Raw genomic sequence first — 14,437 nt, 5'->3', positions numbered from 1 at the left:
CCCTAATCACTACAGCCGTAATTACTGTATCAATAGCTAGTAAAGGTTGAAGGTGCTGAACAAACCTTTCTTTGATCACACAGCAGCGAAGTGAAACTAAAGGACACAGGTGGCACAACAGCGGTAACCTCCGAAGTGAAACTACATTTGTGGATGCTACTAGTGAATTGGATCGGCACCAAATTTTAAAATTGCGCATGCTACACCTCTCCACCAAGATTCATCAAAATCGCATATCTTGTGGTTGTCAATGGAACCTTAACTCCAATACTATGCTTCAACAGCTTGCACTGTCCAAATGCAAAGCACTTCAACTGAACTAGGTTTATGCTCATTTATGGAGTGACTTTACTGATCACTGTCGGCATTTCTTTTCTCTAGTGAGATTTCTAATGTTGCTTCCTGTTTATTGAAGAAACCATAAAGGATGAATAAGTATTTAATTAGGTGATTTTGGCACAAACAGAAATGAACATCTGATGTTAAAACTCTGTGGGTGTGTGTTTTCTGGCATGTGTTCCATGTTATGTACTTGTGTGTGTTTCAGGGTATGGCATGTGTGGGACGTACCAAAGAATGTACAATAGTTCCTTCTAATCACTATGGTCCCATTCCTGGCGTTCCCGTGGGAACAACATGGAAATTCCGTGTGCAGGTGAGTTCTCCTGTGTGAAGCCTTTTTTGGTTTTGCAAGCAAGCTGGGGAATTTAAACATGCTAGTTGTAGGAATGGGTATCGTTAGGATTTTATTGATACCGATATTTATTTATGCTCTTTTCGATACTACTCACTATAATTTGGTACAAAAAAATAGACATGACAAAATTCAAATCATACACAAGATGTTAAATTCCTTGGTTTTTGTCCTCCCACAGCTGCCAATCCTTTCAATGTCACATACAAAGCACTTAGCAGACGCTTTTATACAAAGCGACATTCAAAGGAGAGAACAATCAAGCTACGAGCAATGGAGACCTAGTGTTACAATAAATACTTTTTTACATAAGAAATGTGCAGGAATATAACTACTGTAAGTGTGAGTTAAGTACTAGTTAGAGGAGATGGCATTAGAGGAAGGATAAGGAGAGGTAGAACCTAACCTAACTGCCCAACCTTAGATCCTGCACAGCAGGATACAACAACAACGCACAACTGGCTGGATAGTCAAATAGGCTGGATAGGCTGGCTGGAAAAAGCAGCTATTTGCATACTCAATATCACAACTGTGGAGTTACGTCAGACTAAGGAGTACTAAATGAGTAGCTGTGGTCATTCCACTGTGCACATTGATAGAGATTGAATTGGTTTATTTTTGTAATTTTTTTGCAACTTTAACTTTATAATATACTGTTTCATATCTCATAGTGTAGTGTTTATCTTTTTGTTACAAAGCTGGAAGAGATCCCCATGTCTCTGATACTGTTTTTTGATGGGCCTGACTGGCATTATTTCCTTGATTTCAACCCTGATGTCACATAATCTCATACAGTATGTGTAAAAGCACTTCATGTAAGAGTCTTTTGACAAAATTGTACTGATTTAATACAGACGTTTCAGTCAGATGCCAGAACAGTAGTTCTGAAGCACATATTGAATATTGACCTCCTTCCCTCAGCTAATGGGGGAGGGAGATGGGCAGAGGGGCAGGCTTCAATACCCAGACCATTGAGTGTACAATACCCAGACCATTGACTGTTCAATACCCAGACCATTGAGTGTTTAATACCCAGACCATTGACTGTTCAATACCCAGACCATTGAGTGTTTAATACCCAGACCATTGACTGTTCAATACCCAGACCATTGACTGTTGTTATCATTTGAAAGGCCAAGTTATCAAGTAACAACTATGGTCAGGTGGATTCCCGAAAAATACTGCCTAATAGTATTCGGGTGTTTTCTGGTGTTTGTAGGTTTGAGTACCTCCGAGAAACGCGCATAGAAGTTTTGTTTTTTAAGATAATTTCATCAAATTAACACCATTTCGTAACATAGAATCCATTCCATTTGGCGACTCCCATTGTTGACAATTTTTGTATTCATTTCTTCCTAATGTAAAGGTATACCTGGCAGTCCATACTTTTTTTTACAATCATTGGTTGTTTTTAACAAATTCATATTTTGGGACTGGTGAATGGAAGGTTAATGATTTTGCATGCTATTTTTAATACTTGAATTATGTTTTCAATTGAAACCACAATATTATTTTGTAACCTCTTGATGAATAGCTGTGCTGAAAAATATTACATTTGTTAAAAATTGCCGTGCAGAAAAATTATTTTTTTATACACACAATTCAACATGCCTGTTTTGATATACTTTCAAAGTTCTTCACAAGTTTGGGAGGCCTGATTTAATTATTCTCCTGTGACTCAGTGATGCAATCTCTTTATGTATTTTCTGACATCATTCAGCAACTTAATCTGGTTGCCTTTTTCATGCCCTTCTTGCATGCTGTTCTGTTTTTGAAGGTGAGTGAGGCTGGTGTGCACAGGCCACATGTAGGAGGTATCCATGGGCGCAGTAATGATGGCTCCTATTCGCTGGTTCTTGCTGGAGGCTTTGAGGATGAAGTGGTGAGTGATTTTTCTCAAAGAGTGTTCTGAGAGTGATTTTGCTCAAAGAGTGTTCTGTGAGTGATTTTGCTCAAAGAGTGTTCTGAGAGTGATTTTGCTCAAAGAGTGTTCTGAGAGTGATTTTGCTCAAAGAGTGTTCTGAGAGTGATTTTGCTCAAAGAGGGTTCTGTGGGTGATTTTGCTCAAAGAGAGTTCTGTGGGTGATTTTTCTCTGTCTGAGGTTCTGACACACAGGTTCTGTTTTTCTGGATGTGTATCTCTAATGATCACTGCATCTTTATTTTTAGGTGTACGTCAAGCCTCTGGAACCTTTCTGATTTTGTATGCTCACTAAGTCTTGCACACACAGCTGAACTCAAAATTATACTACAGACTATCTTGCAGCCCTCAAGATGTTTTGGTGATTTGCAGACATCCCCTTAAAAGTACATTCTGCAATTCTGGCAAAAGGTTGTTGATATTTTAGCCCAATATCCAATCAAATGAACCCCTCCCTTCTGTGCTGCTAAAGCAAGGCGTAGATTGGCTAGAATTGGTTATGGTTTGGTCCGTGCCACTGTTTCCCATTTATAGACAGGACTGTGTACGAACACTGAAGGTTTTTGAGTGCACATACTAAATGGACAGCTAGAGGATGGTGAGGAACAGTTATCTGAATTTGACAAAAAGCGTATTGGATTAGAATTCATGTATTTAATTAGCCAAATAAAGTTGACTTTACAAATGGTTCAGATGATAAATCAAATTCCGTCAAAAAAATGCCCATGTGCAAAAGTATTAACATTAAATATTAAAGCATTAAATACTTAATTATTAAATATTAAATGATGAATTTATTATTATAATTATTGTTGTTATTGATTCCACAAAATACAGTTTTTTGTGCAGCAACCTGTGCAGCACAGTCACACAGTCAAGACTGCTAGGTGGCACAACACCCACTGTCATTCTTGACCATTTGGATGTTACCTTTCTTGTTACAGGCACTTTTTTGTTACAAGTGGCTTTATTATTCCAGACATACCTTTGATGTAGCCAGACAGGTCCAGTTCATAGTCTCATCACTTCTTAATCATCTCCCAGAGCACCACAGATTTACCTAATCACACATGCCATGTTTGCATGTTCAAGTCTGTTGGGCTAGAATGGGGTGCAGAAAGGTGTCCAGGCAAGTACATTAGGCATAAATACCTTGTGTAGTGAAAGTCTGGATTGCCACTTTCCCATGTTCCCATTTCATTGGGTAATAAGGTAGTAGGTAGTAACACAGGGGATTTCTTAGTGCCTCTGATCTCCAGTGTTGCCTTTTCTTCCATACTTAAAGTGTGCATATAGTGCTGCTGACTGTGTCTTTTGGAGCTGGAAACTCTATGGAAACAGCTTTGTGTACCATTGCCTTTTTGGTCTAGCTTTTTTTAGAGCTGTTTTCTTTGCTGCTCAGTTTGAACACATAAATGAGTGAGATTTATATATATATTTATATTTATATTTATATATACAGTATATATATATTTATATTCATATATACCGTATATATATACAGTACTGTGCAAAAGTTTTAGGCAGGTGTGAAAAAATGCTGTAAATCATCGAGTCTGTCTGGGATTACATGAAGATTGGTGCATACAATTATCTGAGGTAAATAGCTGTGACACCACAGTGTACAAATTGGTCATGCAATATGACAGTGCATTTTGCAACCTGCACTTACATTTGCATTATTTTGATGCAAAGGTAAAAGTGAAAAAAGTCATCGAGTCTGTCTGGATGACAGAAGGATTTGAGGAACCCTAAATCCACAGAAGATCTGTGGTTAGTTCTCCAAGATGTTTGGAACAACCTACCAGCCGAGTTCCTTCAAAAACTTTGTGCAAGTGTACCTAGAAGAAATATGTATGCTGTTTTGAAGGCAAAGGGTGGTCACACCAAATATTGATTTGATTTAGATTTATCTTCTGTTCATTCACTGCATTTTATTAATTGATGAAAAGAAACTGTTAACACTCCCATTTTTGAAAGCATTCTTAGTTTACAGCATTTTTTTCACACCTGCCTAAAACTTTTGCACAGTACTGTATATATTTATATATATTTATATTATATATATTTATATTTATATTATATATATAGATGTACTGTATATGTATATATAGATTAATATTATCTGTATATAGATTTATATATATATTTCCACAACTGAGGTACAGTAGTCAATATAGAGTACCCAAATTTGTATTGTGTTTTAACACAACTTTATAGCCTTACTTACTGAGGTAATTTACAAGGGGGAAAAAAAGATTTTTCATTAATATATCCTAATTAAATCCTCCGAAAGAATTCCTTGTGGTTAAAGGCGTTCAGCAATTTCAAGTTAAGTTGTTTTTAATGAGAGCACCAGGCCTGGAATTTTTAGGGGCAAAGCCACTTGGCCTTTGGAGTGGCATATTCTTTGAGGGCACCAAGGCCATGAAGTTAAATATATCTGCGGGGGGGTGTAACAATATTAGTATAAATAATGTACTAATATTTCCTAACAGAAAACCACTCCATCTCAACCTCTACCATGTTGCACCCATTCCATAATAGGAGTGGCCTAAAGTGCTCCCAGAGCTGATCAAACTCAGCATCACCACACTCGTAAGTTGTTTTCGCTGGGAGGGTATGGATCAAAGACCTAAGCAGCATGGAGAACAGGATCAGCCAAGAAAGTGTAAAGTCTTTGGGCGATACATATGGTGATGGCATCCACAATGTCTCCCCTCTGCCGCTCAAAGGCCTCAACAGAAACTTTGGAGTTCCTTATCTGCACTCCCCTGTTGCTGTTAAAGCCTGTCAGGAGAGGGTAGAGATAGGGTCTGTTTTTTTGTTTGGAGCCTGGGTTGCCATGACCCACATCCTCACAGAGGACAGGGGCATTTAATCTTCTTTGACAGTCGAGTCGGCCCCAGTCAGCCAAATTCTCTAACAGATCCTGGTGCAGGGCTAAATGGAAAACAAACTTGAGAGAGGTCATTGCCTCCATATTGTCCCTCTCTGGGATGGCCTCCTCCTGCCCTCTTTGGAGGTGGCTTCACTATGCTACAGTAATCCTCCTGTTTTCAATCCTGCAAGTTCTAGTGGCACGGGCTGGTTTGATGATGTACTCATCAAGCGCCTCTCTGCTTTTAGAGGAACTATGGTAGAGGGAATAGATCTGCATGAGGAGGTCATCGGTCTGGTTGAAAGATGAACATTCATTAGACATGGACTACTTTCATAGGAAAACCCCCAGTAACATTCACAATGATTTCACTTCTTAAGAGGAGTAACTGGAGGCCTACTTTTGAGGATCCCTTAGACTCAATGAAATATACAAAATGTATCACCAAAAAGATGTTGACCCAAATTAAACTGTGATTTAAAAAAATTAGCTCTGTAATACTAAAAAAAGAAATTACAATTTTTTTCCATTAACTAAAGGTTCAATTACATTTTCTCCAATGGGTTACATGTCATCCCTTCTCACACCAACGTCATGCCTTTCTATTCACATGTACACACTCATACATAATAGACATACTGTATATTCACATGTACACACTCATACATAATAGACATACTGTATATTCACATGTACATACACATACATAATATACATACATATTCACATGTACATACACATACATAATAGACATATATTCACATGTACACACACATACATAATAGAAATACAGTATATCCCACAATGTAACCCAAGGAGTCAAATCCTGGGGGAGCCATTTTCAATAAGCTTTATGCTAACTGCCTCCTTTTCTGATGTGCCCTTATCGGTACTGTCATCAAAGAGTAGAGAGCAGTAGAAAGGCTAATTAGTCATTTACATTTACATTTAGTCATTTAGCAGACGCTGTCTTTATGTTTGCCTGTATTAACTTAAGAAAGATAAATGCCTTCAACTGACATTTTTACCTTTTTTATTTTGTATTTATTTTTTGCTTTGTGCAGTAGTCTATGTAGATAGAAGGCATGTGTCCACAGCTCATCAGTTTGATGAGATTATTACTGCACTGAATATTGTAGGTATCCTGTGAAGAGGGTCATTCCAAATGATACAATGCCAATGGCCAGGTGTAAGAAATATTTTGTGGACAATTTAGTTTTCAGGACACATTTGCAGGAAGTAGAACAGAGGGAAGTTATTTAACAGCACCTTGAGCATTGTATAGCCTATGAAACCTCACCTCTAACCTCTCACCCAATTCTGTTCATTCAGGACAGGGGTGATGAGTTTACTTACACAGGAAGTGGGGGTCGGGACCTTTCTGGAAACAAGCGTATTGGCGAGCACTGCTTTGACCAAACACTCACACACATGAACAGGTATCAAAAATCCTCCTTACTTCTGCCCCTCTGAGTCAAAGATGTGTGAAGTAGTATTCTCTCTTTTTTTAATGAGAAAGAACTTTTGTTGTTGTGTAAAAGACCTTCATTTCCTTTGTGATGTGTAATTTCTCAGGGCCCTGGCACTGAACTGTGATGCACCCCTAAATGATAAAGATGGCGCAGAGTCTCGTAACTGGCGTGAGGGGAAGCCGGTCCGGGTCGTGCGGAGCTCCAAAGGACGACGAATCAGCAAGTACGCTCCTGAAGAGGGAAATCGCTACGATGGTATCTACAAGGTGAGTAAGACTTGAATATGACATGACATCAACTACACTGGCCATCACTCTCCCATCAGGGCAGATGTACGTCATCCCATAAATCAAACTTAGTCTGGTGTAACAATACAAATGAAGACAGACTGCAGAGGGAAAAGACAGTATAACACCCCTAATTGCACTGTCCTTTTTCAAGCTACTTCCAGCTGGTGGGAAGCACTATGCACACACACACACACACACACACACACACACACACACACACACACACACACACACACACACACACACATTATGGTGAAGACATGGGAGGGGAGTTTACTGGAGACTATCAATCCAAGAGCAGTGGGTTTCTTGTATTCAGTTCTGTCACATTCCCTTGTTCCTTGCATGAACTAGCTATTGTCCAATCTCTAGTATTCCTCCTGCTCCAAGGTCTTGCAGATGTCTTACACAAAGGATACAGGTTGCTTGCACAGGAACAGGATACACAATGGACATATGCATAACAGGAAGGAAGAACACCAGGGGTCTACTTGGGGGAGCATAGGCATAGAAATATATAAGCGCCTTGAGACAATTTTATTGTTTTGGCGCTATATAAATTGAATTGAATTGAATTGAATTAAATATAACAACTGCAGACAGGAAGGCCTGGCGCCAGTATTACTTAGCCCACATGCTTTGTGCATGCATTCTCTCTCCTTAAGGTGGTGAAGTACTGGCCAGAGATTGGGAAGTGTGGCTTTCTGGTGTGGCGGTATCTGTTACGGCGTGATGAGCAGGAGCCGGCACCGTGGTCTCCTGAGGGGGCTGAACGAATCAAGAAGCTCGGCCTCAAAGTGCAGGTGAGTCCAGTCTCACTCCGGCTCAAAAGCAGATTCACTTCAGCCCATATTCCCCACAACTATTACAGGTCTGACAGTATGAAGAAGTTCCACAGACTCAATTGTTGTAGACTTGTGTCTATGGTAATGAGGTGTTAGTTTATTGTGTGTGACAGTGTGTTGTTTTTGCTCTCTCTCTCTGCTGTGGTTTTGCCTCTGCCTAGTACCCCCCAGGTTATCTGGAAGCCATGGCCAACAAGACTAAGAAGGAAGCCAGTGTGAGAGTGGGCATGCGCGGCAAGAGACATTCTGGGAGAGGCCGACCAAAAAATACCCCCCCTCCAAAGAAGCCAAAAGAAGAAAAGGAGGAAAAAGACATGGAAATACCAACTGTCATCGCAGCTGGTGGGCATCAAAGCAATGGCAGTCAGAAAAAACCCAAGGGCAAAGGTATGATTCTTTTTTTATGTTGGTGGATTTGATCAAATCATCAAATCAAATACAACAGTCATATGAGTCAGATGAGTTAACTAGAAGGAGGAGTTAATTTATTTAAATTACTTTATATCCCAATTCGGTGTCTAATATTTAATCCATATAGTTATTTTGATTTCTTACTGTGTAAGTTATTGACAGTTAATAAAACTTTGAATAGAAGAGTGCAGCCATCTAATGTAAGGATTTGGTTTTTCCAACCACCACTGACAGGCTGCATGTAGCGCTATTATCAGTGAACATTGTACACATCATACATAAAAAAATGCTTATTAATACAGGAGGTGAACTAGCATTCATGTATTGGTCTAACCCAGACAGACAGAAGGAGAGAGACAGACAGGCAATATAGTGAAGACTTATTGTACTCAGGTCACTGTCTAAATTCAACTAACGGCAGGTAACGGCTCTTGGAAGCTGAGGGTCGCTTGGCAACTGTCAATTGGTTAGCTAACATTAGTTAAATAGCTATTGCTAGGTAGCCAACTAATAACTCTGTTATCTAGCTTAGAGCTATGGGCTGAGCTGAGATATGTGTATATAATTGTTCACTAATGACGACAACTAGCATACAGTCAGTGTAGTTTAAATCTGAAATCTAAAAATCTGCTTCTCACTACCTGCACTTTTTATGCTACAGTGGCTACTCAAAAGTACAAACGGTCTAGCCCCACTGTTCATAATCAAAGAAAAAGAGTATGCACGAGTGTACATGTGTGCGAGCATGTGTGTCAGAAGGAAGGAGTGTGTGTTTCTTTGTTTCGCCTTTCTATTTGGCATGGACACGTGTTGGGCCAGAAGGAGTGTATGAATCAGGAGTTTGAAGTGTTCTCTCCTTGGTGTTTGGAGAGATGTTAGGCCAATTAATTCGACCCTGCGGCTAGGTGAAGCTTAAGTAACTCATTAAATCATGTGGTATGGCAAAACCAACAACCTAATGAACCTAATGAATCATGAACAGATATCACAACAGTTGTTCAGTGAACAACTCAAATAGCAGTGAACAAACATTCCAGTAACGAAAGTTAAATCAACTTCTGCTTAGCCATGTAAACAGCTATGAATGTTTTGCCCCAGTATTGTTACCAGTTGCTTGTGAAAAGTGAGCTAGCAGTGTTCCATGTCGTGGTACGTTTACTCGGTAAGGGATGCTCAGTTATTAGCTGACAAGACAAGGGTAAGAGTGAGGGGGTAAGAGTGAGGGGGTAGGAGTGAGGGGGTAAGAGTGAGGGGGTAGGAGTGAGGGAGTAAGAGCGATGAGGTAAGAGAATAAGAGTGTAAGTCATGGGGGTGTCAGGTTAGAGCAACGTTAGCAGGAAGTCATTTGAGGGAGGTGTGACACTGTGACCTGTTACAGTACGCCCCACCCAACATGAATGAATTCATCTGTGGTATCCTGATTTTACCTACAGGTGATCGAAGAATTTAACAATTTCCTATGTTTGGTTACTAAAATACTTTTAATACATTATTTTCTGTCAGTAGCCTTATGCATATAAGATCAGCACATGTAATAGTCTTTCTCTCCCCACTGGCCCATCAGTCTGGAATGTTATTGTAGGACGAGAATTGAGGGGAGAGACTTTTCTATAGTTTACTGAAAATGTTATAAGCTAAAGAATACATACAATTAATCTTATTTTAAGGAGGTATAATACACAAAATGAACATGTAAACATAAATAATAATGGTCACTCAGTTATATTTCGGGCATGTAAATGTTTTATACAAGAGAGAGGAGCTAGGCGTGGACAAACCTGGTGATATGTTGGAATGTGGAGTATGAAATAATTTAACTCTGTAGCTGACAGCTAGCCAGTCCTGCTCAAGGCATCTTTAGATATAACATAAATATAGACTATAGGGTCAACTACAATTTGTATAATTTGTAAAACAAAAATAATGTAAGAATGTTCAAAAAGCAGAGAAGGTTCAACATTGCAGGCTCATAGCCCCAGAACCATAACAACATTGCTACATATGTGTACTTAGGCTGCGTTCACACTTGACTTCTTTTTTTCGACTGCCAGCGCCTTTTTTACATGCAACTCTATGGGAAAAGGCAAAAGGCGGACGCCTTTTCAAAAAGCGGCCGCCTTTTAAAAACTTCTAAAAAAGCGCAACCCCTGACGCCTTTTTGAGTTCAATTTTCTCAACTTTTCAGAAAAGCGCTGGGTGACGTCAAGCGCCTTTTTGACAGCTGACCAATCAGGACGAGGAGAGTAGGTACCAGCGTACCTTCCCTAGTAACCTACTGCCTTAGTTTAAAAAAAATGGCGGACCAAACTCCGTAGTTCATCGTATTTGTACCTAGACGTTTTTAGTTTTACTTTTTTTTGCTTAGATTTTTAGAAAGTTACCGAGAAATAGACACCGTACAATATAAAAACCCCATTATTGTAACTGAAAACTACGTGTAAGAGGATTTGCGAGGTGTCTGAGCTACCTAGCTCATGTTAGCATGCTACTAGCCGTTAGTGATTAGCAATTCCTCTGTGTTTTTGCAAAGCATCTGCCCCAACTTTCTTTTCCCGACATTTACATTTATCTTGTACATAATCCATCCCCATAAACCAGAGATTTAAAGAGTACAGAAACTCTCCTGAGCAGGCAAGAGTGCCAATATGGGCTAACGAGTTGTAGCTAAAGCCCTGGCTAAAGGGCTAAACAGCTCGCTAGCTATTAGCACTCTAGCTTGCTCAGTAGAGTGCTAAGACACAGCAATTATTCACGATTGTATCAACGTGCTGCATTTCACTTAACAGGTCAGTCATTTCCTAAATCTTTAGGAATAGAATACAATTGTATATCTGGTTGGCGCATTCAATAGCACAACATATCCCCAAGAGCTTTGAACTTTCTGTGGGTTGTGACCATAGGTTGTGACCGTAATGTGTCTGTGTCGGACACAAATATGGCGACGCTTAAATACAGTGACGTCACATGGTATCCATGAATTCTGAAGCGCCCAAAAGGCGCTCAAAAGGCGCTGAAGGCAGCGCTTTTTTCTAAAAAAGAAGTCAAATGTGAACGCGGCCTTACACTGTACATCACATACTCTGTACATCTATATTACTCATTTGCAGGTTTGTGTTGAAATTGTATTGAATTTGAATGTATATGTATTGTGTTTTGGTCTTCTGTGTATCTTAGACATGTGTGTAGAGAAGGCCAGTCAACCCCAGAAGGAGAAAGAGGTGGAGGCCTTCCAGCTGAGTGAGGAGCAGCAGAACCTGATCCGAGAGGACCAGCCCAACAAAAAGAGTTGGGATGAAGCTATGGACTTCCTGCTCGAGGGGCCAGTATGTACTCCTTTCCCAATGCACTTTTTAAATTCTCTGCTCTACATTCTTAATAGTTCCCAGTTGCCATCTACTGCCTTCTCTTTCACTCCTATCTGAAGTGTGTCCTCCCTCCCATCATCCCTCTCATCTGTACCAGTGAGGGGCCTCTGAGGCTGAATGAGATGGATAGGGTCATATCAAGTACCATTGTAACAACTATCTATCTGTTTATCTATCCATCCATCCATCTTCAGCTGAACTCACAATTATTCACCTCCCTTAACCCTCACAAGACATTCCTGTGATTTGCGTATGTAAAGCCTTAGTTCACAGTCAGAGAAGCTTTGAGTCACATATTTGAGTAATTTTCAGGACGTGAAGCCACGTTTACAATGAAAACATTTCCATCTGCAAAATTGTTCAACCATCTCAGCTACCATAGCAAATACCATAGCAACCATCTCAGCTACCATAGCAAATACCATAGCAACCATCATAGCAAACTATCTTTGTGACCACCATGACTATGATAGCAACACTCTTGCGACCACTACCACGAGTACCATTGCAACATCCTTACAACCACTATAGCAATCACCTAAACTGCCATAGCAACACCCTAGCAACCACCTCTAATACTATAGCAAGACTCTCTCCTCCATTATGAAATCCATGGCAGCAAAGCACTTATTATGAAATGATGAAATATGAATGGGAGGTTGGCCTCTAGAAGGCACATGACCCTAGCTCATTACGACTCATTTGTGGAGTGGCGCCACCTAGTGACTAATGTAAACACCTAGCACTTCACTAGCCAATATCACAACATTTTAAACCCTGCATCACTAGAAGATATCATCCTAACCCACACATGTATATGTCTCTACGTATTTAGCTTAAACACTATGACAACTTCACAAGCAAAGCATCAGAAACCTTACCCACATATAATTAACAAAACTAGTATTATAATCAACTACATCTTTTTTTCTCACTTAATGCTTGCTCATTCTCTCTTTATTCTCGACCATTTATGTACATAGACATCTCTTTATGGTTCTTGACCATTATGTAGGCTACAGAAGTTGCAAAATGTCATAACATTAACAGCAACTACGGCAAACTTGGTTGGCTCCCTCTGAGTTAACTTACCCAGGTTTGTCACTAAACCACATACTCCGCCCTCCTTCTCAAACAATACCATGTTCCATTGGGTGGTGATACGAGGTGAACCGGGAGTCAAACTTAACCTATATGAATCAGTTTAAGAAAGGCAGGTGATCCCACTCTCCACAATGACACACGAGTACATTAGAAGCGCGCTAGGTTAACTTCTCTCTCAGTTTTTGGCATATCGTGGGCAGTGTTGATTGATTGCAGTGTGTGTGTGTGGGGGGGGGGGTCTTAATGCGGGGGTCAAATGCAGTCTTAATAGCCGGAAGTCATTTTAACTATCACCAATGATCAGTGATTTCAACCTGAAAATAAAACTGTCACAGGCCGTAACATCGCAGTTTGATCAGTTTTGGGAGAATTCCTGCTGGAAATGGTCTTGTCTTTGTCTTGCATTTGTCATGTGTGATATTTCAGGGGGTTTGACCATGTTTCAGTGACGATGCATAAATAGGCCTGTGGTGTCTTGCACCCCCAGAACTTTTTGAAGAAAGTGGAGCAGAGCTTCATGTGTGTGTGCTGCCAGGAGCTTGCCTACCAGCCCGTCACTACTACATGTCTGCACAATGTTTGTAAGGTAGGTACACAGATTTCTAGAGATAGCTGTTGTTTATTACACATTTATATTATCAGTTCAGCTAGTTCACACCAGCTCTGCAGTATAAATTCCATCACAGCATTTACTGGTGGGGGTTACTTTTGTTGATATCAGTCAAATGTTTTTTTTTTTTCTTACTTGAATGTGTCAGTGGAATATAACTTAATACAACTGCTAACATCTTGTACATGAAGAAAATACTTCCTAAATACATCTGATGTGTCCCTTTCTCTCTCTTTCCTGGTCCAGAGCTGTCTTCAAAGGTCATTCCGTGCAGAGGTTTACAGTTGCCCTGCTTGTCGCCATGACCTGGGAAAGGATTATATTATGATCCTTAACAAGACACTACAACAGCTTCTTGATCAATTCTTCCCTGGATACAGCAAGGGTCGATGAGCCTGTCCCTGGATAGACATACCAGCTCTAACACTCACACACACACACGTATTATATATAAATAGATATATACAAAATACGTGTGTCTGAGTGTGTGTGTTAGTGTGTGCTTATATATATACACACACACACACACACAAAATACGTATTATTTATATATATATATATATATATATAATACGTATATATATATATATATATATATATATATATGCACACACTCACACACACACATATATACACACACGCATACATGCCCTGTATCACAAACCAGCTAGAAACTGTCTCCTCAGCCATGATACAAGGATTTTTCTAACCCTGTCAGACTCTCCTGCCTCTCCATGTCTCTGAAGACCACGATAGTCAAGGAACCCAGGTTAACGATAGTGTTCATTTAGGATAGGAATTCTTGAGTTAACATGTTCATGTGGTTTATCACTAAAATAACATC

The 14,437-nt window shown here is 39.8% G+C and overlaps 1 protein-coding gene across 1 annotated transcript in view; it reads left to right on the top strand.

Annotated features, from left to right (window-relative positions):
- The window catches only part of LOC105902440 (E3 ubiquitin-protein ligase UHRF2), a 65,321-nt gene extending 51,242 nt beyond the window's left edge, over positions 1-14,079 (top strand). Inside the window, exons 8-16 of the mRNA XM_012830026.3 lie at positions 548-655; positions 2,472-2,576; positions 6,829-6,935; positions 7,072-7,234; positions 7,924-8,061; positions 8,265-8,490; positions 11,689-11,837; positions 13,471-13,569; positions 13,840-14,079. Coding sequence (XP_012685480.2) covers positions 548-655; positions 2,472-2,576; positions 6,829-6,935; positions 7,072-7,234; positions 7,924-8,061; positions 8,265-8,490; positions 11,689-11,837; positions 13,471-13,569; positions 13,840-13,986 — 1,242 coding nt within the window. The 3' untranslated portion in view covers positions 13,987-14,079. The remainder of the gene's footprint in view (positions 1-547; positions 656-2,471; positions 2,577-6,828; positions 6,936-7,071; positions 7,235-7,923; positions 8,062-8,264; positions 8,491-11,688; positions 11,838-13,470; positions 13,570-13,839) is intronic.
- The last annotated feature ends 358 nt before the right edge of the window (positions 14,080-14,437 follow it).

This window comes from Clupea harengus, chromosome 12, assembly GCF_900700415.2.
Source record: "Clupea harengus chromosome 12, Ch_v2.0.2, whole genome shotgun sequence".
Classification (NCBI taxonomy): Eukaryota; Metazoa; Chordata; class Actinopteri; order Clupeiformes; family Clupeidae; genus Clupea; species Clupea harengus.
Note: the sequence above shows the minus strand (reverse complement) of the source record. Positions and strands in the feature narration are given on the sequence as shown.